The sequence below is a fragment of the Bos javanicus genome, chromosome 2, assembly GCF_032452875.1.
Source record: "Bos javanicus breed banteng chromosome 2, ARS-OSU_banteng_1.0, whole genome shotgun sequence".
In the NCBI taxonomy this organism is placed as follows: domain Eukaryota; kingdom Metazoa; phylum Chordata; class Mammalia; order Artiodactyla; family Bovidae; genus Bos; species Bos javanicus.
In genome coordinates, this window is record NC_083869.1 from 126,739,149 (window position 1) to 126,765,773 (window position 26,625).

Consider the following 26,625-nt stretch of genomic DNA (forward strand, 5'->3'; position numbering starts at 1 on the left):
ATGTGCAGGAAGGAAGACCCAGTGCAACCAAAGAAAAAAGGAACCTGAGCATGCAAAACACCTCAGATGACTCCCCATCCCAGTTTCTCAGTGTTCTTTAATGACTGTGCCCAGCTTAGGGCAGTCCCGCAATGGGCATCTGCACAATATGTGTTTGAGCTCGGGGACAGAATGGAATAGAGCACGGGCGGGGACGGGCGGGGACGGGCGGGGAGGGGCTTGCGTCTCACATTACAGTTTGATCTGCTCTGCAGCTTTCACCCCCGCAGAGAGAGGGGTGCGCATTCCAAGGGAAGCCTCCATCCATTTGTTCAGCCGTTCATTTCAGGCCATTTGTTGACACCTACCGTGAGTCAAATAAGACAGACGGGTAAGGATCCCTTCCCTTGAGAAGTTCATAGTCTGCAAGGGAGACACATACTGAAAAAAAAATCACAAAATGGAATAAGGGATGTTATAACAGCAGCAGGGCTCTTAGACTGTAGAGTGTAACAATTCTACTTGTGGGGAGTGAGGGTATTCATGAATGAGGGGACGTTTGAACTAGTTCTTGAAGGATGGAGGGGATTTTTTTCCAGGGGGAAAAGGCAAAGGAGGATGTTCTCATTGGCAGGAGAGGCCTGAATGTAGAGAGCATGATGGTTTCTGAAACATTGAGAAGGGTGAAGGGCAGGACACATAATGCGATATGAAGGTCCTAAATGTCGACAGGAGCTAGGATGGGCTTGACCCATGGTGCCGGTGATATGGGTGGAGAAGAGGGGGAAGGTGGGAGAGACGACAAGGTTTTTATTGTGAAGGAATGCTTGGACTTACAGGACCTCTTTCTCCCTTAGTCTTTACCTCTCCCTCCTGAGCTGCTAGGAATTGATAAACTCTTTAGTGCCAAAGGGGTCATAACTGGTAAGGGTTCTTTGGGAAATGACTTAGTTGCAAAGTGAACTCAGTCTGTTCTCAAGAATAGAGGCCTCCAGAACCCTCAGACCCCAGGGCTGGGGTCTACTTCCTCATCCCACAGGTGGGGAGCAGGCGCAGAAAGAGCCTCCCTACTCCCATTCTAGGGCCTTTCCACAACTGTCAGAGGAATGAATATCCACCCCAGGATGGAGCTAAGAGGAGGCCAAGTGGCCCCCACCCCAGAAAATCCAGAGGTAATCCTGGGTGAATTTGGAAGCTGGACAAATTTTCCTCCAATGTCCTTCCAACACTCAAATCTTTTGTGAACCTGGAGACCTTGGAAAGATTTCTAGAACCACCTAAGATGGGAGATAGAAAAATATAAGTCAGAAAAGTAACTGTTAGGTGAGCTTAGACTCTTGTTTCACTCTTATAACTTTGTTTTTGGAAAACAGCTTTCTAAAAACAGTAACACAACAATGTTATGAGGAATTGTACACATTTAATTTGCACAATAACCCTACAAGGTAGGTTTGATTAGAATCTCTATTCCAGATATGGAAACTGAGGCTCAGTGGAGTAACTGGAGCAGAGACAGCCAGCTGAGTGACAGAGTGGGGCTTCCTGGGTGGCTCAGACAGTAAAGAATTTGCAGAAGACCTGGGTTTGAGCCCTGGGTTGGGAAGATCCTCTGGAGAAGGAAATGGCTACCTACTCCAGTATTCTTGCCTGGAAAATCCCATGGACAGAGGATCCTGATGGGGTCCTATTCATGGGGGGTTGGGGGTGGGTTGCAAAGTGTCAGACACGACTGAAGGCAGTTTTCACTCCACTTCACCTCAAGCGACAGAGCCCATCCCCGTAGACTTATTAAATTATGCTGCCCGTGTTTCCTCAATAGATGACTATGATTATTTTCCAAGTTTCTACGAAGAAAATGTATACTTCTACAATAAGGCTCTGATTTCTCTCTTTAAAAAATAATAAACTGCCTGCCAGGTTAGAGGGCTCCCATCTCCCTCACAGGAACTAGATATTTGCTGAGTGTCTGCCTACTGCAGAATCTCAGGCCAGGCTTCCAGCCCTGGGAAGGAGGGAGGTATGTTGTAAACCCCGATGCTTGGATAAACGCCAGCTCACTCCCTAGTCTTGCGGAAGTGAGAGGCAGAGCACAACAAGGCCCATGAGGCCAGCGCCCCTGCCTCCCATAGTGACGGTCCTTGCTTACCTTTGAGAGCAGAAGGAACATGAGCAAGGTGACAGTATAAGGTTGCTAATTCTCTGACTACCAATCCCCCAAAACACTAGGCCCCAGACTTTCTCATTTCATACACCTTAAGCCTCAGAGAACTTCCCGAGCGCAGTTTCATGGCAAGAGAGGTCTCCTACCTCCAACTTCCAGTCACACTTTCCACTTGAATTCTTCCCTTAGCCATGAACCAGTACCATCTGCACCCTGACTTATCTTTGCCTGCCTGTTTTACTAAAGTGGGAGCTTCAAGAAACAGCACAGACTCTGAAGGCAGACAATTCTGGGTTTGAATCCACTTTTCTGCTTTCTACCTGCACAGTCTTGAGCAAGTTGCTTTACTTCTCTGAGCTTCAGTTTTCTCATCTCTAAAGCTCATAATTTTGGCATCTGGCACTTGGAAGATGCTCATTAATTAGTAGGTCCTTTCAGTTTCCAATTGGTGTGTAAAGAATGCCTCAAGGAGCCTGCCCTCCCCTAAAAGCAGTAGGTTAGAGAGTCAAATGGAAAATATTAATAAGTGCAGTTGGAGACATGCAGATAAAGGGCTTTGGTAGTTGAGCCAAGTTATAAGGAAGTGGGTGCTGGAAATCATAAGACACCCAGATCATCACAGCTGGATGACTATGAGATAATGATAAGTGAGATAATGATAACAAAAGTTAAAAGCAGGAAATGTTTTGAAAACTTACTCTGTATGGATATTGTGATAGGTATTCAGTATGTATTGTCTCGTTTAATTCTCACGGCAACTCTGTGGGGTGGGTTTGTGGTGGTTGTTGAGTCACTAAGTCATATCTGATTCTTTGGGACCCCATGGACTGCAGCACACCAGGCTTTACTGTCCTTCACTGTCTCCTGGAGTTTGCTCAAACTCATGTCCATTGAGTCAGTGATGCCATCTAACCATCTCATCCTCTGTTGTCCTCTTCTCCTCTTGCCCTCAATCTTTCCCAGCATCAGGGTCTTTTCCCACAAGTCTGCTCTTCGCATCAGGTGGCCAAACTATTGGAACTTCAGCGTGAGCTTTTGCAATAAATATTGAGTTGATTTCCTCTAGGATTGACTGGTTTGATATTATCCCCACTTTACAAAAGAAATTAAGGTAACTTGCTCAAGGACACACACATAGCCCGGGACTCCTGGTGCCAAAGACCATGCTCTTAACAAAACTATCTCTAGTTGCTCTAATCCAACAGGTTGTTTTTCATGTGAGGCTCGGGAGGGGGAAGGGTCTCACCCAAAGTCACTCTAAGTATCTCACCCAACAGCAGGAGTCTTACTCGAATTTTTACATAAAGGAAATAGAATCTGAGCGTCTCTTCGGGGCGCCAAGAAATTAGCAGAGAAATGCAGATTTAAGAAGCATTTATTAAGTACTTGTATCATTTCAATTCATGCTCAAAATAACTTCCCTTTAGTACTGTACTGATCAGATGGAAAAACAAGCTCAGCAGGATAAATGTAATTTCTCCCAAAATCAATTTAATAAAACAGTGGCATGGTCAGGACTGCACATTCAGGTCCAGAGGCTTCCAGCAGCTTCGTGAATCTAATCCCAATTCTCCGCTTTCTGTGCCCTGGGGTAGTAGGAAAGGACTCTCAAGTTTCCCTAAACCCCGAGTCCGCTCAGAGCGGTGGGTTCTGGGATTCGCAGTATTCCCCGCGATGAGTTTAGACTTCGTGGGCCAATAGAATTCGAGTAGAGACAGCTGTACCCGCCTCCGCTGCCTCCTGGTTGCTCAGGGACTCCTCACGCATTAGCCAATGAGAAGCACACGGGTCCTGGTCGCCTGGGAAACCGTGTGACAACAAGATGGCGGCGCCGCGGGTGGTTCTGCGGCCTGCGTGGTGAGTTACAGAAAGGCCCCAGACCTTTCTGCTCGTGGAGTCCTTCTCACATAGGCTGGGGCCCTCACCGCGAGAGCCTCGAGGACATGCGAGCCCCACATCCCGGCCCCTCCAGTAGACTCCCCGCGCCTGGGAGCAGATTCAGGCCGCCGCCTACCACGGCTATGGGCGGAGGCAGAGGGTTGACGACTTCCAGGGAGGGTCTCGTAGAAGTCGCGTGGTGAGCGCTTCCAGCTGAGATTTAGGGAATGAAGGTGTGCAGCCTGCTGGCCCGTGTCCGCGCTGGAGAGCACTGGAACCTGTTGGAAGACCAATTTGACTCTCAAAGCTTGAGTCTGAAGAGGCAGGCAGTCTAACCTTTAGCCGCCTCCGGCTTGAGGAGGAAGACACAGTCTCCCCGCCCCATCATTCCCCCCCCCCCCACCCCAGAAAAAACCCAAAGTGAAGGGAATAGACGTGGCTTTGTCCCCAGGGTTCCCAATCTGAGGGAGGAGACACAGCCCTTCTTCGCTCAAGAAGTCCCCAGGCGGAAGGAAAGGAATAGCCGTTGTCCTCAGGGGTCTCCTATGATCACACGGGAAAATTGATCTGGAGAAGGTGTGTTGGATTGGCTTGGAGTGAGATTGGAAGCAGGGAAGTCGGTTTGGGGCCATTGTGACAGCCCCAAAGAAGGGCAGTGAGAGTCCCTCTAGGATGGCCAACGGCGCCACGGGAGGAGGAGCTGTGTGTGAGAAAGGTGCAGGGTTTACCCTGCAGGATTCCGGAACTGATGGGATTAGAGGGGAAAAAGGAGGGAAATTTTTTGTTTGGATCAGTTCAGTTCAGTTGCTCAGTCGTGTCCGACTCTTTGCGACCCCATGAATCGCAGCACGCCAGGCCTCCCTGTCTATCACCAACTCCCGGAGTTCACTCAAACTCACAAACATCTAGTTGGTGATGCCATCCAGCCATCTCATCCTCTGTCGTCCCTTTTTCCTCCTGCCCCCAATCCCTCCCAGCATCAGAATCTTTTCCAGTGAGTCAGCTCTTCGCACGAGGTGGCCAAAGTACTGGAATTTCAGCTTTAGCATCATTCCTTCCAAAGAAATCCCAGGGCTGATCTCCTTCAGAATGGACTGGTTGTATCTCCTTGCAGTCCAAGGGACTCTCAAGAGTTCTCCAACACCACACTTCAAAAGCATCAATTCTTTGGCGGTCAGCTTTCTTCACAGTCCAACTCTCACATCCATACATGACCACTGGAAAAACCATAGCCTTGACTAGACGGACCTTTGTTGGCAAAGTAACGTCTCTGCTTTTGAATATGCTGTCTAGGTTGGTCATAGCTTTTCTTCCAAGGAGCAAGAGTCTTTTAATTTCATGGCTGCAGTCACCATCTGCAGTGATTTTGGAGCCCCCAAAAATAAAGTCTCTCACTGTTTCCATTGTTTCCCCATCTATTTGCCATGAAGTGATGTGACCAGAGGCCATGATCTTGGTTTTCTGAATGTTGAGTTTTAAGCCAACTTTTTCACTCTCATCTTTCACTTTCATTAAGAGGCTCTTTAGTTCTTTGCTTTCTGCCATAAGGGTGGTGTCATCTGCATATCTGAGGTTATTGGTATTTCTCCTGGCAATCTTGATTCCAGCTTGTGCTTCATCCAGCCTGGCATTTCACATGATGTACTCTGCCTATAAGTTAAATAAACAGGGTGACAATATACAGCCTTGACTACTCCTTTCCCAATTTGGAACCAGTCTGTTGTTCCATGTCCAGTTCTAACTGTTGCTTCTTGACCTGCATACAGATTTCTCAGGAGGTAGGTAAGGTGGTCTGGTACTTCCATCTCTTGAAGAATTTCCCACAGTTTGTTGTGATCCACACAGTCAAAGGCTTTGGCATAGCCAATAAAACAGAAGTAGATGTTTTTCTGGAACTCTCTTGCTTTTTCGGTGATCCAACAGATGTTGGCAACTTGATCTCTGGTTCCTCTGCCTTTTCTAAAACCAGCTTGAACAACTGGAAGTTCAGGGTTCACGTACTGTTGAAGCCTGGCTTGGAGAATTTTGAGCATTACTTTACTAGTGTGTGAGATGAGTGCAGTTGTGGCGGTAGTTTGAGCATTCTTTGGCATTGCCTTTCTTTGGGATTGGAATGAAAACTGACCTTTTCCAGTCCTGTGGCCACTGCTGAGTTTTCCAAATTTGCTGGCATATTGAGTGCAGCACTTTCACAGCATCATGTTTTAAGATTTGAAATAGCTCAACTGGAATTCCATCACCTCCGCTAGCTTTGTTCATAGTGATTCGTCCTAAGGCCCAGTTGACTTCGCATTCCTAGATGTCTGGCTCTAGGTGAGGGATCACATCATTGTGGTTATTTGGGTCATGTAGATATTTTTTGTATAGTTCTTCTGTGTATTCTTGCCATCTCTTCTTAATATCTTCTGCTTCTGTTAGGTCCATACCATTTCTGTCCTTTATTGTGCCCATCTTTGCATGAAATGTTCCCTTGGTATCTCTAATTTTCTTGAAGAAATCTCTAGTCTTTCTTTCCCATTCTATTGTTTTCCTCTATTTCTTTGCATTGATCACTGAAGAAGGCTTTCTTATCTCTCCTTGCTGTTCTTTGGAACTCTGCATTCACATGGGTATATCTTTCCTTTTCTCCTTTGCCTTTCACTTCTCTTCTTTTCTCAGCTATTTGTAAGACCTGCTCAGACAACCATTTTGCCTTTTATCATTTCTTTTTCTTGGGGATGGTCTTGATCACTGCCTCCTGTACAGTGTCACAAACCTCCATCCATAGTTCTTCAGGCACTCTGTCTATCAGATCTAGTCCCTTGAATCTGTTTGTCACTTCCACTGAATAATCATAAGGGATTTGATTTAGGTCATACCTGAATGGTCTAGTGGTTTTCCTTAGTTTCTTCAACTTAAGTCTGAATTTTGCAATAAGGAGTTCATGATTTGTGCCACAGTCAGCTCCCAGCAAGGAAGTCTGGAATTTTGATTTTTTTTTTCCTGTGGGTGAGAAGGAGCCATTGGGAGTATTTAGCAGGGAAGCGACCTGTCAGCTTTGTGTGTAAGAAGATCCCTCTGGCGGTGTGTGGAGACTGGTGCAGGGAGCCACAGGGGCTATCACACTTGGCCACACAAACCGTGAGGATGCCTGAGCGAGATGGCAGGAACCAATGGCACCCCACTCCAGTACTCTTGCCTGGAAAATCCCATGGACAGAGGAGCCTGGTGCGCTGCAGTCCATGGGGTCACTAAGAGTCGGACACGACTGAGCGACTTCACTTTCACTTTTCACTTTCTTGCATTGGAGAAGGAAATGGCAACCCACTCCAGTGTTCTTGCCTGGAGAGTCCCAGGGACGGGGAGCCTGGTGGGCTGCCGTCTATGGATCGCACAGAGTCGGACACGACTGAAGTGACTTAGCAGCAGGTAGGCTGGGGGCAGATTGGGGAGGCTGGATGCTGGGTGATGGGGTGAGGAGACTCTGGGCCTGGTCCTTGGAGGGCACCTTTGAGTGAGGGCGGGGCATGAGTCCCAAACTCCAGAATCAGGACCAAGGAAGCTGCCTCCTGGTGATGCAGGTCCCCGTCCCTGCTTCACGGGAAAATGCGGGGGGAAGGCCAGGGCCACGCATTTCCAAAGTGGAGCTAAAGACTTGACTCAGGATCTAGTGGAGGTCGTCTGACCAAGATGTCTAGATATTGGCCACATGATACACTTAATTCACTGAATAGTGACCTTTAATTGCATCCCTGATGTTCATTCATCTTTCCTGAGGGAAGAGGAAAGGAAGGGAAACAAACATTTATGAGGGCCTTCTGTGTGCTAATAACATCAGCAGTCACAAGTTACATTTTTAAGTAATTCCTTTGCGTGTGGCCCTGGGCTAGGTGATTTAAGTGTGTTACCCCTGCCTGGCTGATACTGTTACCATCCCCACTTTATGCTACAGGAAAGTGAGGCGCAGGCTATACTGGTGCTGGAACCTGTCCAGAGCCTGGCTCTTGACTTCCTGCCACGTGCAGTGTCTTGGTAGAACCCTGCCTTGGGGTTGCCCCTCTCTGGCTCTGAGATGTTGGAGGTGGCACCTGGTTCCAGTAGGAGGGGAGGGACACCCGGGCTTTGTGATGAGCAACTTTGTGAGGACCAGGTCCTTGATAGATGGACAAAAGCCCCTGGCCACCTGGGTGGTCTTGTGCCCGGGATGGAGGTCTGCGGAAGTCCTGGTTGAGTGGCCAGCCTCTGCCCCCATCACACCCCATTGCCCATTTCTCGGGTACTGCTAGGCCAGAGGCCTCCAGGAGCAGAGCAGAGAGCTAGATATCCAGCGGAGCAGGTGGGCATCAAGCATGGGATCCTGAGGCCAGGTTGCCTCCAGAAACTTCTGCAGGGGCTGTGGGAAGACATGAGGGGCACCGTCCCCTGGACAGTGCCCTTTCCTCGGAAAAGTAGGCAGGGAAGGGCAGGTTTCAGGCTGCTCCCTGGTCCTCAGTGACTGTCCCCAAGGGCTGACTTCTTTCTTCTCAGGGGGTTCCCGATGGCTAGAGTCTAGAAGTAGAAATATGAGCTCACCTTTGGCCTCCCTTGGCAAGACCCGGAGAGTGCCTCTACAGTCGGAGCCTGTGAATCCTGGGTAAGGAGCCAGCCTCCTGGAATCTTTGTGTCCATGCCCCTGCCTCCTCCTGGCCCCTCCCATGAACTCAGAGATTGACTCCTAGCGTCTTGGGGAAGCAGTAAGAAGTGATGTATCTTTCCCTGGCCACCTCTTCTTTCTCGTCCCGTCTTCTGGGAGGCTGTCCATGTGTCTAAGCACACCCTCCAGTGAGGTGTGGGCTGTGGGGTAGCTCTTCCATTTATTCGTTGTTCATGAATTAGTTCTGCAGACACTGATGGCCCAGCCGTTCTGGGCCTGGCCACGTTACATGCTGGGCTCTCAGTGAAGGGAAGCCTAGTCATCATTCTGTCGCTTTCATCTTTGCAAAGCATTTTTTTTTTTACCCCTCTCCTTGTTCTTCTGAACCCCACTTTGAGTCATCCGTGTCATGGCCAAGGGGGTCCAGAGAGGTTAAGTGACAGGCCTGGGGTCCTGCAGCCATTTCAGAGCAGAGCTGGGGCTGGGCTCCTGGGCTGGGGCGCTCTTGTGGTCCTCTCCCTAAGGCTCTGCCCTTCAGCTGTTGCCCATCTGTCTCCGTTGGGAGGAGTCAGATACCCTGACGCCTGTGCCTTGGCTCACCCCCTGGCCAGGATGGGATTGGGGGTGGGTGTCCTCACGAGGCATCTTTTTTAGGCTTGGCGAGGGGGGACCTGGTGCCAAAGCCCCCCCCCACCTCGCCATGGCAGTCCAGGGGGTCTTAACTTGTCTGTCTTCCTTCTCCTTCCTGCCCGTTCCCAGGAGGCGGGGGATAAAAATCTACGGAAATGGTAAGTGTGGGCTCTGGCCCACGGGCCCTCCTCGCCTCCTTGCGTTTGGGCGGATGGAGAGAAAGAGCACGGTGAACTGCCTTGTCAGTCGGGGTGGCTGGCCTGCGACAGTGCTGCCCGCGGCCCTCGGGTTAGGAGACTCCACACCCTGAACAGGGATGTCCTGACTAACGTTGGAATCCCTCTGCTCACTGTGGGGTGGGCTCTGAGGGCGCCAGACCCCCACCCGCCTCCCCCGCCCATGACAGCCGCCTCCAGCCCATTACAGCCTTTTCTCCTTGAAGCCCAGTCCGCATATGGCTGCCTTGCCTCCTGCAGGCTCAGACCTTTGCATCCCAACAGCACTCTAGCCCCAACTCTGATGCAGGCTTTGGCCCCTCAGGGCCCCCCAGGAGCTGGGCTGGGAGAACAAGAGGCCTGTTCTGGTTGGATCCTTGCTCTCCAGCACCCCAAGTTTTCTCTCCTCATACGCGGGGAGTGGGAAGAGGGAGAGGGACAGAGTACAGGCTGTTTCATCTCGGCCAGGGCCCAGGGCCTCAGCCGCAGAGCGGTGACCCGGGCATCCCTGTCTGCAGAAGATGAGGTGGACATGCTGAATGGCGCTCATGGCTCAGAAGAAAGGATCTCTGTCCCTTCCTGCTATGGTGGCATAGGTGCCCCTGTGAGTAGGCAAGGTGAGTGCAGACGCCCAAAGGGGTCTGAGTCCCTGGCATCAGGAAAGACCCCAGTGAGAGAGGCCGTGAGAGGTATGGCCTCGCCTCCTGCCTGCTGGGTCAGAGGCAGCTGCTTCTGCTCCTGGCTGACTGTGGGCACGTGCCTGCACCCCAGACCTGTTCAGAGCTTGGCTTGGCATGAAGCCGCACATGGGCCCTGCCCTTAGCTCAGGTCTGTTCAAGCCCCAGGGCAGGCTGTGGCTGGCACCTAGGGCTCCGTAGTTGCGGCCTGTGGGCTTAGTTGTACTATGGCACGTGGGATCTTAGTTCCCTGACCAGGGATCAAACCCATGTCCCCTGCATTGCAAGGCAGATTCTTAACCACGGGGCCACCAGGGAAGTCCCTAATTTAAAACATTGTCAGCCAACAAAAAAGTTGAAATAGTTCAGCAGATGCTCACACATCCTCCCTCTGTATTCGGTAATAAGTGACATTTTGCTGTGCTTGCTTTCTCTCCATATACACGTCTGGAGGAACACAAGTGTATTTTTTTTGATGAACCATTTGGAAATCAGTCACAGATACCGTGGCAGTTCAGCTCTAAGCACTTACCTGTGCGTCTTCTAGGAAGAAGGAAATACGTAACCACAATGCTGTGATCACACCTCGGAATGTGAACAACTCAGTAACTGACATCCCCGTGTTCCAAAATTCCTCCCACAGCTTTTTTCACTGATTTGGGTTCTACGTGAGAGTCGTGTCATGCGTCTTACTGTTGTACTTCTGCAGAGCAGAGTCCCTGCCTCTTTTAAACAATGATGCTTTTTGAAGAGTCCAGGCCACCTGCCCTGCAGGATGGGCCCCATTGTGACTTGTCCCCGTGCTGTCAACTTGCTCCTCTGTCCACTGTACTGCCTGTGAATTAGGGGTGAGATTAGACATGTGATTCAGCTGAGGGTGAACTTTTCGACACTGTTTGTAATGTGACCTGGATGTTGTACCACTTCTTTGTATGTCTTGAGTGCATTACTGAATCTCTGTGCCTCAGATTCCCAAAGCAGTTCATTTCCTCAGAAAAGCTGACACATGAAGTGTTTAGAACAGTCCCCATTGTCTAGGGGCTTCCCTGGTGGCTCCAAAGGTAAAGAATCTGTCTGCAATGCAGGAGACCCTGGTTTCATCCCTGGGTTGGGAAGATCCCCTGGAGAAGGGCATGGTAACCCACTCCTGTATTCTTGCCTGGAGAATCCCATGGACAGAGGAGCCTGGCAGGCTATAGTATAGGTTGCAGCTGCTGTTAGCACGCCTCTTTCCACGTTTGGGGATCTCTCCCCCCTCCCCTGGACCCCCACCCCATCAGCCTCAGCTCTAGGCTGGGTTCGAGGACCTTGTCTGGTTGGCAGTCCCCGTGTACAATGACTCGGAGCTGGTGGCCACCCTGACACGGAAACTGCGGGATCTGGAACGGCAGGTGAAGGCCCAGACTGATGAGATACTGTCCAAGGTGGGCCCCCAGTGGGCAGAGGGCCAGGGTCTGGTCGGAGGGGTGGAAGGGCCCGGGCTGGGGAGGCCAGTGAGGCTACTCTTGCAGTAGGCCAGAGATGATGGGTTCTCGAACCATCTCCCTGACCAGACCTCCCACCTCGGGGGCCACGTCTGGCCTGGGACTGATGTGGGTCCCTGTGACCTGAGCACAGAGCCTCAAGGTCTTCACCTCCGAGCTAGGCCTTCACCCTCAGGTTGGGTGGCAGCAGTGGCTGCTTAGTGCTGGGCACTTGGGGGTGCCCCACACCCTTCCCCCACCTTGGTGGAGCCACAAAAGGGCTCATCTGAGGTACAGGAGTGGTGGCTGCACCCAGGGTGGGACAGGGGCTTCAAGCAGGCTCTTCCCATCCAGAAGGGCTGTGGGCTCTGGAAGCCACCAGGCCCGCTCCCCTCCCACCTCCCTGCTGCAGACTCGGAAGATACAGGCCCTGGAGGAGATGGTGGAGACTCTCGAGAAGCACCAGGGTAAGAGGCCCTCTCTGCGGGCTGGCCAGCTCACCCCTGCACCTCCCCTGGGGCTAGTGACCCCTGGGCATCAGGGCTCCAGAGCATCTGGCTGAGTCCCGTGTGTGTGTATGGGGGGGAGTGGTCTGGACAACGGAGCCCAGAGAGGAGCAGTGACACCCAGGACGGTGCCCTTCTGTGTGGGACCGAGTCCCCTGGGGCACAGCCCTAGCCCAGCCCTGAGTACAGAAAAGCCTGGAGGAAATGCCGCCCGCAGGAGCCTTGCTCTGAGGGAGGGGGGTGGGGGGATGGAGGTTGGTGACCTCCTGAGAGCCCGGGTGTCCCCTCTTCAAGGTCAGGGGAAGGGGCCAAGAGGTGACTCTCAGGGGAATCCCTTGAGTTTTCAGAGGGGCAGCTTCTCCAGGTAAGCCTCGGGCCAAAGCTCTGGTCAAAGCCAGAAGCGAGCAGCCTGGCAGCCTAGGTGCAGGGGCCGTGGAACCCCTCCCGTCTCCCCCCTACCTCCCCAGGCAAGGTGAGCCTGCAGCGGCAGGAGGAGCTGGAGACGGTGTGTGCGAAGCTGCAGCGGCAGGTTGGGGAGATGGAGGTGAGGGAGGTGGCGTGCCCACAGCTGTCTGCCCCCAGAGCCAGGGTCAGAGCCCGCTTCTCTGGGGTCTCCTCAGCGCACGCCCCACACAGGGCCCCTCCCCGCTTCCTCAGTTTCGTCTTACCCACTCTCCTCCGGCCACGGCGGGGACCTGCCTCGGGTTCTGTGGCTCTGTCAAGTCCTTTCCCACCTCAGGACCTTGGTCCAGTGCCGTCCCTTCCACCTGAAATGGGTTTTCCCACCTACCCCTGGTGAGTTTTCACTCATCCTCTCAAAGTGTCAGGTTGAGGCCGGGGGCCCTTCCCTAGGGGCCCCCCTTGAACTCTGACCTGGGCAGGTTCTCCCTCCTGGGCTTTCTTAGAACCACACCTCTTCTTCTCTGGGGGACCACAGACTCCACGAGGGAGGGAGGGAAGGACGCTTTTCCCCTGTTGGGTGGGGCCTGGCCGTGTGTGCGTGCCGTGTCGCTCAGAGCGGCTCCCTGCCTCTGGAGGTAGCATTGCACTCACCCAGGGTCACCTATCTTGCCCCCTTTCATATAGCAAGGCTTGAACCGGAGGGACCCTAGGTTCCAAGGAGGGTCCTGGGCACACATGCTTCCTCAGTGCTGCCCCCCACGCCCCAACTCCCTCACCAGCCCTGTCAGAAGCTCTTCCTGAGGTCTCTGCTCCACAGAGTTGCTCTCCAAAGCCCCAACCTAAGAGCACAGATGCAAACTCCCAAGCCGCTGCTGCAGCTGAGGGCCCTTGGCGCCCAGGCCTCTTCCTACCTGAGGCTGTGGGCGCACAGCTGCTCCCTGAGAAGTCCGCTGGGATACTGCCCACAGCCATGCAGCTTCGCTGAGCCGCCACCACAGGGCCGAGGGCTGCCCACCCAGGGCAGAGGACACTGGGGCTCCCACCTTCACACTGTTCATGCATCTGTTGCTCCCTTAATTTAGGAAACTCATCCAAAGTCTTTCCTATGTGCCCCGCCCTCGTGGGGCTGATAGTCTAGAGGGGACAGACACATATACAAGTATGTAGGAAGAGCCACAAGTACAGAATACGCTGAAATAGTTCAAGGGGTGACGCAACAGAGACTAGCCAGGATTTGGGCCACTCTGAGGGGTGACGTTGGGCAAGAGATACAGAGGATGAGGTGAGGTGTCAGGGAAAAGAGGATCCAAGCCAAAGAGAGGAAAGCTTCCACTTCCTCCTGCCATGTCTTGGGCTTGTGGCTGGGAGCTGTGGGGAGCGAAAGGGAGAAGGGGGAGAGGCCACAGGGACCACATCCCGGAGCCAGGCGCAGTGGGGAACAGGATCCCGGAGTGTGGAAACCGTAGGCAGGTTTGAGGTGGAGGAGTGGGCCGGGGAAGGCAGGCAGACGAGCAGTTTGGCAGTCCGGGAGGAAGAGGGCTGTGGCTTGGCCCAGGGGAGAGGAAGCAGAGCGGGTGCAGGACTCAAGTCTGCTGTGGCACGGGTGCCACAGGCCTGGGGGGTCCTGGGGGTGGGCAGGGAGAGGATCAGGTGATGGAGGAAGCCAGCGCCACTGACCGAGACCAGGAGGCTGAGGGAACGACGTTTGGGAATCTTGACTGTTTAGGCCAGTTCATTTTGAGTCCGAGATGCCTGTGGGAGGTCTTTTAAGTGGCTAGAAATCTGAAACTGAAAAGGAACATGTTGCAAGAGATGAGCACAGAAGTGTGCCTGCTGGGTTAGGCACTGGGCAGGTGGCCGCCTGCAAGGAGTTGCAGTGAGCTGTGGAGCTGGAGGCCCAGCAGGAGTGGGTGGAGGAAGGGCGTGGGGATGAGGAAGCAGCACCAGGAAGTATGGACGACTCAGAAGCCCTCCTGTGGCAAAGGATTGTGAGGCCAGCCCTGGAGAGGCCACACGTGGGTGGGCATACCTCTGAGCCCGCAGAGCGAGGCGTTCCTGCCCCTCCTCCCACTCGGGCCAGACCCACACGGCCTCCCGCAGCCATCATGGCTGCCTTCAGCGAGTTCCTACTTGTGCCGGGGTCTGTGCTAAGGACATACACGTCAGTCATCTTCACAAGCTTCGTCTGACAACTCCCATTTTACAAGGAGAAGCCTCAGGCTCTAGGAGAAGGGGCCTCCCAAGGCCACAGCGAGGAAGTGGCCCAGAGGCCTGGCCCCATAACCCCACGGCCCCATTGGCCAAGACCTGAAGTGGGGGGCTGCATGATGCCACCAGTTCCCTGGGAAGGGGCTGAGCTGACAGCGCCCCCTGATGCCTCCGGCTTCTCTCCTCCCAGCGGTTCCTCGGTGACTACGGGCTGCAGTGGGTGGGTGAGCCCATGGACCAGGAGGACTCGGAGGATGGCGAGAAGGACTGGATGACGGCCAAGAAGTTCTGGAAGCCAGGTAGAGTTGGGGTCCACCCTGGCCCCTCCTGCAAAGGAAACTCCAACAGCTCTGGATGGCCCGCAGCTGTTGGGACACCAGCTCATTCGCGCCCCCGCTCCTCTGCCTTGCTGCTGTCACGGGGGCAGGAGAGAGAGGCCCCAGCCTCCAACACTGACCACCTAACCCCGGACTCTGCTTGCTCAAGTTGCTAAAGGCTCCAGGGACCCAGAGATGCAAAATGTTAACAAGACCTCCCTTGTCTCAGGCACTATAGTTTACAAAATGTCACCCATTCAAAAGCTGTGGCCCTTAGAAGCGATTCCCCATCCTTTGGAAGCCGCCTCTCAGTCCAAGGGCTCAGCCACCTCTTTAGACTGCCTCTCCAGGTTCATCTGTAGCAAACCATTGGAATCCACCCACTTCTGTGGAATGCCACCACTTTTTAACTCTACCGCTAATATCCAGAGGGATGCACTCCAGAGATTTGGGGCCATTGAACTGGCTGGGTTCTGAAAGCTGGGTCCATTCTTCCATCATTGCCTGGAAGGTAGTTCTCCAGGTTGTGGAGTTGGTCACACTTATCCTGGGTGTGACCAGAATGTGAGGTGGGTTCTCATCTCCGCCCTCCCACCTAGCCCCGGTGTGATTTGGATACTCAAGTTCCATTCTCTGAGCCTCCAGTTCCTCATCAGTAGATGGGGCTGGGGTAGGGAACTGCTACCCACTCCAGCATTCTTGCCTGGGAAATCCCATGGACAGAGGAGCCTGGCGGGCTACAGTCCATGGGGTCGCAAAGAGTCAGACATGACTGAGCGACTTTCACTTTCATTCTTCCCTGTGGAGTTAATTAGGAGCCGTGAGTTGGACACAGCATCTGGCACTGACCTTGCAGGTTGTCAGTCCACAAATGGGAGCTCTCATTGTTTTCCGCCATCAGAAGGCAGTGGCAGTCTCGTGGGAGCGTGGGGTTGGCCCTCGGGACCATCTGGAAGGCACCTACCCTGTCCTAATTTCATAAGTTTCCTGCTGGGTAAAAACCCAGGCTGAAAACCTGAGAGTCCCACCTTCTGCACTTTGAGCAGATCCCCCTAAGTCTCGGGGCACAACCCCCTCACCCTTTTTGCAAAAGTATCATTTCCCATTTGTACCACATTACTAACTTAAGGCATTTTTATAAGTAGCCTTGACATGGGCCAGGAATGATTCCATTTTACAGATAAGAAAACAGAGGCACTTAAGTCTGAAGACTGTTGAGGGAAAGGGCAAGACTTAAGGCCGAGAGCCCATTGGGAGGTGGTTACAGTCATCCAGGGTAGGAGATAATATGATGCCCAGCATATGGGTGGGGCTGGTGAGGAGGGGCAGAGCAGAGAGATTTAGGAAGAGAATCCCTGGTCTTGACGATGACTGTACATCAGGGAGAGGGTGGGAGGAACCTGGGGGGACCCTGGGGAGCAGGGCTGTGGGGAAGATGCCCAGTCCTTTTGGGACATGGCAAAGCTGGGGGACTGTATGGCGCTCAGGCCGTGCCAGGAGCTGAACCCTGTGCAGAGTGCTCAGTGTCTCCAAGGACCTCTGCCCCGATGAAAGGCGAGACCTGGCAGGCAACTGCCAGAAGCTGTAAGAATGTCCCTCCCTGGGGTCTAGGACCAAAGGCCTGCCAGCACTTTGCGCGCATACACACACCCCCCACCCCACCCCACCCCGTGTGGTGTGCCGGCTCAGGCCTCGTGTGGCCCTGCTGACTTGTGGGAGGCCAGACATCCTCCTGGGCAGTGGGGCCTCCCTGCTCCTTTAGGGAAGAGGTCAGACCAGATAGCCAGTTTCTGGACCTGGCTCTGTGGATTCCAGCCTCTTACCTCAAAGAGAGAGCAGCCCCACCTCCCCTGCGTTGTTTGTTTTTGCTCAGAGTACAGCTGCTCTGAAGTCACTTGTGAAAGCCACCCGACCGCGAGCTCTCCGTCTTTCTTCTGCCTTTCGATTCTTCAGCAGGGAGGGGCCTCAGTTTAGCTCTCCTGCCAGAGGAACAACATGTTTCTCATTTCTAGCAGCTTTTTCTCTAGGGACTGCCCCAGCTTTTTGCCTTCTCCCCACAGGCTTGTCCCCAGGGGCTAGCTTGCCCCTGCCCCAAGGGTCCTCGGGTCCCTGAAGCTGGTCTCTGGCTGGCCCTGTTGCTCTGGCCTGTTTCTTAGGCTGTCTGATCCCCTGGAGAAGGAAATGGCAACCTACTCCCATCTTCTTGCTTGGGGAAATGCCATGGACCGAGGAGCCTGGAGGGCTTCCGTCCATGGGGGTCACAAAAGAGTCAGATACGACTTAGTGACTCAACAACAGCTGTTGGCTTCCACCCCCCGCAGACCCTGGGGCAGCAGGCCAGCTGACAGGTGAGCTGGGGCATCTGTATTAGGCAAACAGGCTGATCCAAACTTTCTAGAGCCTGGGACTCTTGCCTTAGGAAGGACAGTTGATTAGGCCAACGAAGGGCCCAGGGGCTTGAGAGGAAGCCTTGCAAGGGCTTGGCCCCGGGCCAGGTCATTCTCCCCTTCCCACCAGTAAGCTGCGTGGAGGCCGTGCCAGGCGCTGCGGGGTGTGCAGAGACATGAAAGGCACCGTTCAGCTCTGGTCCTAACCACCTTCGAGTCAGGTGCTGCGCCTCAGGGCTGAGAGCTCCGGCCAACTCTGAGTCCTCACTCCCTTCTCCCCACCCCTCTGAGCACTTCAGTCCTCCAACCCCTTGTCCAGTTCCTGCTTTCCTCCTACCATCCCCACCTCCCCAACCCTTTTCCCCAAGCCTAGGCTCCTGCATCTCCGCTCCAGAAGCCACCCTGCCTCCTCTGTGGGGCTGCAACCGGCTTCACTCATCCCCAGGTGGCCCTCGAGCCCCTGGAACTGGGTTGGCCTAGACCTCAGGCAGGCTGGCCGCCTCCCACCAGCTCAGGCCTGTGCTGTGACCACTTCCCCTGCAAGTGCCCTGCCCCCTTTTCTCCACTCCTTTGAAGCTCAGCTCAAAGCCCACCTGCTCGAGCAAATGTGCATGGAGCACCTGCTTGGCGCCAGGCATGGTGCCGCCCTGCAGCTGCCTGGGCACATGGTTAAGGGCCCTGCGTTAGAGTGAAAGCCTTAAAAGCCCTGGCTGAAGAGGAGGTCGTGGGTCAGATCAGACCCTGTGCGGGGAGACCGCTTTCCCCTCTGAGTCCACATCCTGCCCTGTGAAGTGAGGAGATGGCACGATTGACCACCCCTCCCCAGGCCATGGAGAGCCCCGCGTGCCCCTAGTGTGTGTGGCGCATTCTTGCGGGTCGATGCGCAGTCAGTGACCAGGGACTGTGTCCATTTACTGCTCTGGCCTGCTCTGCTCCGGAGCGCCAGCACGGGCTCGCTCGACCCAAAGGCCAGGGGCAGATGCCCATGCAGGGCCTGGATGCCCTGGCCTGGGTGGTCGGAGCCCACTGCACAGGATGAGGGGGGATGGGCAGCGTGATGCTCAGAGGAGTGGCCTGAGCAGTCGGACCCTGCTGAGTCAGGCTGGTTGTGGTGCCAGAGGTAACCAGGCTCTGGGGGCCTGTTTTCTCCCTGCTGGTTCCTCTGAAGAGCGGAGCAACTGTAGGCAAAGTCCCCAGAGCAGGGCCTGGCTTGCAGGTGTGTGGAAGCAGTGGGTTTGCTTCCTGTTCAACCGCCTTCGCCTGGGTGCTTGGGGACGGGCCTGCCAGGGTGCCTCAGCCACTGCTGGCATTTCACGGCAGCCAGCTGGGCCTCCCACGAGGGTGGGCCCCCCACGAGGGGCCAGCCCAGGGTGGGTCCCCCACTCAACCTGCACGTAGTCACAGGGTCTAACCCTCCTATGGGCCCTGCGGCCCCATTGGTGGCACTTAACCACATGCCACGGGCACCGTTTGTCTCCGTCTCCTTTGCTCAAGTCTGAGCCTGAGGAGGGCAGAACCCTGGGCGTGGGCACCACCATGCCGCTCAGGGCGGGCAGGGCATGGCCGCTCCAGGCACGCTTGCTGGATGGCGGGGTGGTGGGTGGAGGAGTGGGTCCAGGGCTGCTTCAGCAACGCTCTCTGGGCCAGGCTCAGGGCTGGATGCTCTTGCTGGTGTAGCCAGGAAGACAGACAAAATGACAACAACCTGTGACAAGGACCGAGAGTGGGCCCGAGGGTTCCAGAAGCCCAGGAGGAACAGGGACCCAGGCTCGGGGTGAGGGGAGGGGCTCCTGACAAGGGCCTCCTCAGAGGTGGTGAGAGGGCGCCCCGAACCCTGAGGTGAGCAAGAGGGAGGGGCGCGAGTGACAGCAGCGGCTGTCTGCCAGGCACTTCCCGTGAGCCTCCCTGCAGCCCTGTGAAGTGCGGCCTGTTATCGTCCTCGTTGTGTGGAAGAGGAAGCTGAGGCCCAGAGACGCTGGCCCACGTGCCCAGGGTCCCACAGCTAGGAAGTGGTAGCCCTGCTCGTACGGCCCCAGAGCGTGAGCCCGGAGAGCCTTCCGACGGCGGCTGCAGAGCTGGGGCCCAGAGGCTCTGGGCCCCGAGGGTCAGGGAGCGTGGACTCGATCTCCGAGCCTCAGCACTCCCCTCTGGAAGTAAAATCATGGGCCCTCACAAGTTGGATGAGGGTCTCCCTGCACTGTGCCCCTCCTTGGGAAGGAACCCGCCCCCCGCCCCGTAAGCAGAATCTGAAGAACCAGCACTGAGAGGCAGCCTGCGTGGCCACAGAGGACAAAGGCCGAGGGTCACCTGGGTCCTGCACACGGCGTGACCCGGGGCGTGTTGCCTCCTCGGGCCCAGTCTCCTCATCTGTAGAGTGGAAGCAGGAAGGCCTGCCTCTCGGTGCTCGGCATGTAGTCAGCTCACCCCCGGATCTTGTGGGAAGGATGGAGAGTTCTAGTATCTCCCCCCAACTCCCTGGAGAAACTGCAGCTCAGAGAGCAAGTGCCCCACTTGACCTCTGTCTGACCTGCCTCATCCCATGTGACGTGGCTGCCAGGTTGTTGGGGGTCTGGGGGCCCCCGGCTTCTGTTGAGCACTCCCTGCTGCGAGAGGGTGATGCCTGGCTCTTCCCGCCTTATTCTTTCGGCCCTGGTTTGTCCAGAGCTGCGTTTCCTTCTCTGGGGGTGCCTTGTCTCACTTCGGATCTGTGGCATCTGATACCTGCCAGCCCACCCTGCTTTCACTTCTCCACCCTGGCTGGGAGAGATTTCCTTGGCAAACTGTCCCTTTCCCTTTTGTTGCTTCTGGGCATCCTCCCCTGGCCTTCTGCCTGCGCCTTTCCTGCCGGCCCAACAGCTCCCTGAAAGAGCCCAGGCCCCAGGAGGCGGCTCCTCTTGGCTCTGCTCTGCATGGCCTCCTCTGGCCAAGTCACGTGACTTCCTGGGCCTCGCTTTCCCATCTGTAGGAAGCTAGGGACAGGGGCAGGCGTGGAAAGTGATGAGCTGCTCTGTTGTTATTTTTAGGTTTACGGAGATGTTCTGAAAGTAGTTAGTTATTAAAGGAAAATAGTGTCTTGATGTTGTTCTGACTCATACCAGGGATACCCAGGATGTTCTGTGAGTTTTTCGTGGGAGTCTCAGGGACCCCAGGGGACCCTAGGAGAGGGTGGGGCAGGTGCAGCCCCTACAGCAGTAGAAGGTGCAGACAGGCAGAGGGGAAGGCCAGCTGGGGCCTACCGTTTCAGCAGCCACAAAGGCAACAGGAAATAGGGCCGCCCACATCTGTACTTCCCCCGGTACAGTAACTGCACCTCTGTGGGGGAAGGAACTGGGTCCCCAGAATCCTGACCCACATCCTGCCGCACCTTGGCTGTCGTGGTGAAAAACAACTTCCAAGGAGGACCAGAAAGCCCCACCGGTGTTTGTTTTCATTTTTTTGCTTTTGGCTGCACCGTGTGGCAGGCATGTGGGATCTCAGTTTCCCTAGCAGGAATCGAACTTGCGCCCCCTGTATTGGAAGCACAGAGTCTTAATCACTGGACTGCCAGGGAAGTCCCCAGTCATCAGTATTTTGTAGCCTTGCCACCCTAGTAGATGACTTACTTGGGGGCTGCTGCTGCTGCTGCTAAGTCGCTTCAGTCGTGTCCGACTCTGTGTGACCCCAAAGACAGCAGCCCACCAGGCTCCCCCGTCCCTAGGATTCTCCAGGCAAGAATACTGGAGTGGGTTGCCATTTCCTTCTCCAATGCATGAAAGTGAAAAGTGAAAGTGAAGTTGCTCAGTCGTGTCCGACTCTTAGAGACCCCATGGACTGCAGCCTACCAGGCTCCTCTGTCCATGGGATTTTCCAGGCAAGAGTACTGGAGTGGAGTGCCATTGCCTTCTCTGACTTGGGGGCTAGATCCCTTCAAAGACTGAGAACAGGCTCCTGGCCTGCCCCCCACCAGCATCCCAGCTGCCCTGTCCCCCTTTCTGCGCTGGCACCTGTCCTGACTGTCCCCACCACCCCACGAAGCTTAGAAACAGCTATATGGAGAAGCAGAGGCCAAAGCTGCCAGCTTGTCAAAGGGCTCTGTGACTCAAGAAACATATGTCCAATCCAAGGTCTGTCCCATGTCCATTCTGTCCAGTGGCTGTCCTGACCCTCGCCTCCCTCTCCTGATGGTGCAGATGGGTGGGAAAAACAGATTTTAGGTCAACCACTTCTTCTAACTCACCAAGTGGCCTGGGGCAAGTCACTTTCCGTCTCTGTGGGCCTGTTTCCTCATGTGTAAAATGGAGATAAATAAGCCCTGGCTCGTAGCCCATTCCTGCGCGGTGGACTTGTTAACAGTAGCTGACAGACACATGCTCGTTGGAAGCCTTACATGGTCCTCTTGGATCCTCACACCCTCCTGGTACTGTCATCATCCCCTTCCAGAAGAGAATGCTCTGGTGCAGAGCGGTAAAATGACTTGACCAGGGTGATGCAGGAAGGAGGGGAAGAGCTGGAATTTGAGCTCAGACCGTTGGGAACTCAGCACTGAGCCTTTCAGCTGCTAACCCCGTGCCTGGCACGTCTGACCCGGGATGAGTCCTGCTCCCACCACTTACTCGTGTGTCCCTAGGCCAGCCTTTAACCTCTAGCCTTTCGTTTCCTAATATGGAAAATGGGGATGTTCATGGTCCCTACAGCATAGGGTTGGCATGAAGAGAGAATAGGATAATAGATGGTAAACCCCTCGCACAAAGCAGATGCTCACTAAAAGACAGCCAGTATTATTATCTAGGTCAGCTGTCCTTCTCCCTCTCCAGGGGGGTCACTTAAAGAGATGCTAAGTCCCCTGCCCAGCGTGGGAAGGGGCCATGGAAGCCAGGGCCCCAGAACACACAGCAGCCCCTAAGAGAGGCTTATGGGTGTCTATCCGCTTTGCCAGGGGACTCGTTGGTTCCTCCCGAGGTGGACTTTGACAGGCTCCTGGCCAGCCTGAAAGATCTCAGCGAGCTGGTGGAGGACAGCGACACCCAGGTGATGCCAGTGCCCGACAGAGTGCCGCACCGGACCCTTGAACCCATCCCGCTGAGGCTCTACCGGAATGGCATGGTGATGTTCAATGGGCCCTTCCGGCCCTTCCACGATCCCTCCACACAGGTAGGAGTGACAGGGATGGGGAGACAGGCCCAAGCACCCTCAAGCTGCTCCGGTGGCCAACCCCTTGCTCACCATTAAATGGGCCCAGCTCTCCCCCAGCACCCCAGGCTCATGTGCAGCCTTCAGCAGCACTCCTACCTGCCCGAGCCCTGGGGCTCTACTTCCAGAGTAGGATCCACAGAGGGAGCCCGGCCCCGTAGCCTGCCATCTAGACAGGAAACAGGGTCCAGCCCAGGCCTCATCCGACCTCTCTCCCCACAGCGCTGCCTCCGAGACATACTGGATGGCTTCTTCCCCTCAGAGCTCCAGCGGCTGTACCCTGATGGCGTCCCCTTTAAGGTGATGGGCTGATCCCAGAACCACTCACTCACTCCCAGTGTGGGGATTTTGCAGGGGGGATGGGATTGCTTTCTCAGGCCTCACGTAGAGGCGCTGCTCCACTTCAGGGGACCCCCCCCCCACCATCTGATGACCTCTCCAGAAGGAGAGGGAGCCTGAAACCAGCCTGGGAAGGGAGCTGGGAGGCTGTGGTGGCCCCTGGGGCTCTAGCAGCAGCAGCAGCAGCAGCCTGAAGCAGGGAAGGCTGGTGGCTGAGCAGCAGGCAGTGCCCCCTGCTGGCTGCCTCGAAGCACAGCCTTCAGCTGCCTGGGACCCTCCTCCACCACGTCCAGGACACCCGGACCAACTGGGGACAGTGAAGAGTCCATGCAAAAGCGACCTGGCTCCCCCTAGGGGCTCCTGGCGTCTCCTGGTTGGGGTGGAAGGCAGTGCCTTGGGAGGAGGCAGATGTTGGAACTAAAGAACTTGAGGTGCAGCCAGCCCCCTGCTGTGGGGGTGGTGGGCGGTGAGATGAGGGTGACTGGACCAACCTGAGGCGGTGCCCCCGAGGGTGGTGTGTTAGTTCCACAATGTGAGCATGTGAGGGAGCGCGTGCCAGCCAGGCTTGGAAACTACCGTGAGTCACGACCGGGGGTGTTCGAGGCAGTGCGTGCCAAGCCAGGCTTTGGCCTCTCCTAAACACCCTCATCCCTCCCCTGCTCTGGGAGGGGGATGTCAGTACTGTGACTCCAGCTGGCATGATGAGGGGAGCTTGCAGGGAGAGCAGGGATCAGGTGGGTGAGAGCTGCACAAATGGCAGGTCTCCTGCTCTCTCCCAGGGCCTCCGCTTCCTCATCTGTAAAATGGGGATTGTGTCAGGCCACCCCGCGGGCCTATTCCTGGGGTCTCTGGGCACGGAGGGGTGGGGATGAAGCCCAGGGCTGAAGAGCTGTGCCTGCCACTGTTTCCCTTCCTTCTTGCCAGGTGAGTGACCTGCGCAGTCAGGTCTACCCAGAGCATGGGCTGGACCCATTCCCAGGTGAGGGCCGCGTGGTAGGCCTGCAGAGGATTCGAAAACCCTTGGACAGCATAGAGCATTCAGGTGAGCTCAGCCCTGTGGCTGAGCCAGGTGGTGGGAATGCTGTGCCCAACAAGCTCCAGGTGGGCCTCCTCCACCATCACTCCAGTCCCCGCCTGACCAAGGTTCCCCGATGCCTTCCCTGCAGGCTCCAGGATGACCGCCGAGAAGTTTCTGAACAGGCTCCCCAAATTTGTGATCCGACAAGGCGAGGTGATTGACATCCGGGGCCCGATCCGGGATACCCTGCAGGTGAGCCCAGCCCTGGCTCTCCGGGCCTTACTGTGTGTGGTTGCCATCAACCCTCACCCAGCTGGCCAGAGCAGTGGTTAATCTGGAGGCTCAGGCTTGGGGGCCCCTCAGGATGGCCTGCATGGAGAGACAGGCCCCTCACAGCTAGCTGTTCCACCGTCTCCTGGAAATGATGGAGCTGCTGAGGGCTCTGAGTAGGGACCAGAAAGCATCTGGCACAATATGGGAGCAGGAGCTGTAAGAACGGGCAGGTCAGGGGACTCTAGGTTGGCGGTGAGCCCAAGTCCAGGTCACCCCCTCGAGGTTCAGTCTGAAATACACCTTCCTGGGCTTCACAGAACTTGCCATTCCCTCTTCTCACTCCCTGTCCTCTTCTCCCCGTGAAAGGTACCAAACCCGTTTCCACCCCTGACTCTGCCTTCACCACACGTGGCCAAGTCCTGCCAGATCTGTCGATCCCCAGAACTGCTCCCAAATCCATCTCTTCTCTCCATTTCTGTCCTTGCCAACCTAGCCCAGGCTCCCGTGTCTCCCAGACAACTGCAGTGGCCCCTCACTGACCTCACCTCCACTCCTACCCTGCCAGCCATCCTTCCCCAGCAGCCTCTGTGCCCTTTTAAAAATGCAAATTGGATCCCTGTTGAAACCCTCCAGTGGTTCCTAGGTAAAGCCTGTCATTCCTTCCTGGTCCTCTTCCCATCTTTTACCTTTTCTTTCTTCCCAGTCCAGCCTGATCCCCATGAACTAAGAAAGAGAGTGAAGTCGCTCAGTCGTGTCCGACTCTTTGGGACCCCATGGACTGTAGCCTACCAGGCTCCGTCCATGGGATTTTCCAGACTCTCGAATATATCACCTCTTCTCAGAAGCCTTCTCTCATCTATGCTATCTGGGATATCCTTCCCCCGCCCTCCTTCCATTTCTAAGAACTCTTCATCCTTCAGTCAGCTCAGGTGTCATTTCCCTAGGGAAATGCTGGGTTAGGCATCCAGCCTGGTCGCTGTCGGATTACGTCTTCCCCACTAGAATAAGGGAATGATGGAGCCACCTCTCAAAGCTTCCCTTCTGTTTCCTCTCCTTGGGCCCCAGTTTACACACTGGGCCCCTTTTGGCTCACTGGTCTCATCCATCCCTGGGCAGGGAGATGTCCCCTGTAGGGGTTGGGGGAGGCCCTGACTCTGGCAGGGTCCAGGGCTCTGTCCACTCCATCAATGCTTTCCAGAACTGCTGCCCATTGCCTGTCCGGATCCAGGAGATCGTGGTGGAGACGCCTGCCTTGGCTGCTGAGCGTGCGAGGTGAGGGCCGAGTGGAGAGGTGAGGACGCTGGGCTTGAGTTCCTCGGGGGAGCACTGACGGCCTCTGGGTCCGCAGGAGCCGGGAGTCTCCGGAGTCGCCGGCGCCCCTGCTCTCCATGCTGCGCATCAAGTCTGAGAACGGCGAGCAGGCTTTCCTGCTGATGATGCGGCCGGAAGACAGGGTCGGCGATGTTCGCGCCCTGCTCGCACAGGCCAGGTGGGCGCGGGGCACGGCTGGCGACCGCAGTGGGGCTCAAGCGCCACGACCCAGCCTGATCTGTGCTTCCCTGTCCCCAGGGCCGTGGAGCCCAGCACCTTCGAGATCTTCAGTACGTTCCCGCCCACAGTCTACAACGACGACGCGCTCACACTGCAGGCCGCGGGCCTGGTGCCCAACGCCACGCTGCTGCTTCGGGTTCGTCGGGCCTCGCCGCCCGCCCCCGGCCCCAAATAAACCGCCCGCCCGCCTGATACCGGCTGCTCCGCGAGGCTGTCTTGGCGGGGCAGCCCCGCTGCGCTAGCTCTGCGGAGGGGGCGGCGCCCACCCGATCCGCTGTAACCCGAGCCCCAGCGGGCGGCCCTGGCCCTGGGTCTTTGTCCTGTAGGTTCCTCTTTCGGCCCTGAGGGCTTAGCTGCTCCAGGGGAAGGAGGGCCCGGGCCCCGCCCCAGCCCAGCGGCTCCTGGGCCAGCGTGCAGCCAGCGGATCCCTGCGCCCAGACACGCACAGGACAAGCACGTAGACACTTCAACACTGCATCAGAGCCACTGCCCCCACCCTGGCAGAACTGCACCTGGGCACCCACTTCCATGACACCCCCACACCGAGCTGAGCTGTCGGGACACAGGCAGGAGGGCACAGGGTACCGCCCTGTTACTGACTGGCATGCAAACATGCAGTGCACACCAGGGCACAAGCGCATCATGGACACCACCACACGCACGAGCACTGCAGGGTGACCCACCCCCCAGTATCTCTAGAGACCAACGGTCCAACACAATTGTGTGCGTGTGTGTTCTGGGCATATATCCAAACGCATGCACTGTCACACACACAAAGGTGCCACACGGGACTGCCAGTCGACCTGCCCACCGAGCACAGCCTCAGCACAATCACGTCTA

At 55.7% G+C, this 26,625-nt stretch overlaps 1 protein-coding gene across 4 annotated transcripts; it reads left to right on the forward strand.

Annotated features, from left to right (window-relative positions):
* Positions 1-3,892: 3,892 nt before the first annotated feature.
* UBXN11 (UBX domain protein 11) lies at positions 3,893-25,977 on the forward strand. 4 transcript variants are annotated; one of them, XM_061392534.1, is made up of 16 exons: positions 3,944-3,997; positions 4,470-4,594; positions 8,525-8,630; positions 9,390-9,418; positions 9,994-10,092; positions 11,476-11,576; positions 12,028-12,082; positions 12,589-12,665; positions 14,922-15,030; positions 22,351-22,565; positions 22,827-22,904; positions 23,868-23,985; positions 24,110-24,213; positions 25,433-25,506; positions 25,583-25,723; positions 25,804-25,977. In XM_061392534.1, the coding sequence occupies exons 3-16, from the start codon at positions 8,560-8,562 to the stop codon at positions 25,958-25,960; spliced, it is 1,428 nt and encodes a 475-aa protein (XP_061248518.1). In that variant the 5' UTR covers positions 3,944-3,997; positions 4,470-4,594; positions 8,525-8,559; the 3' UTR covers positions 25,961-25,977. The 4 variants fall into 4 exon arrangements, with proteins under 4 accessions (XP_061248509.1, XP_061248523.1, XP_061248532.1 ...); XM_061392525.1 differs by lacking the exon at positions 4,470-4,594 and having other exon boundaries at positions 3,893-3,997; XM_061392539.1 differs by lacking the exon at positions 4,470-4,594 and having other exon boundaries at positions 3,893-3,997; positions 25,463-25,506.
* The last annotated feature ends 648 nt before the right edge of the window (positions 25,978-26,625 follow it).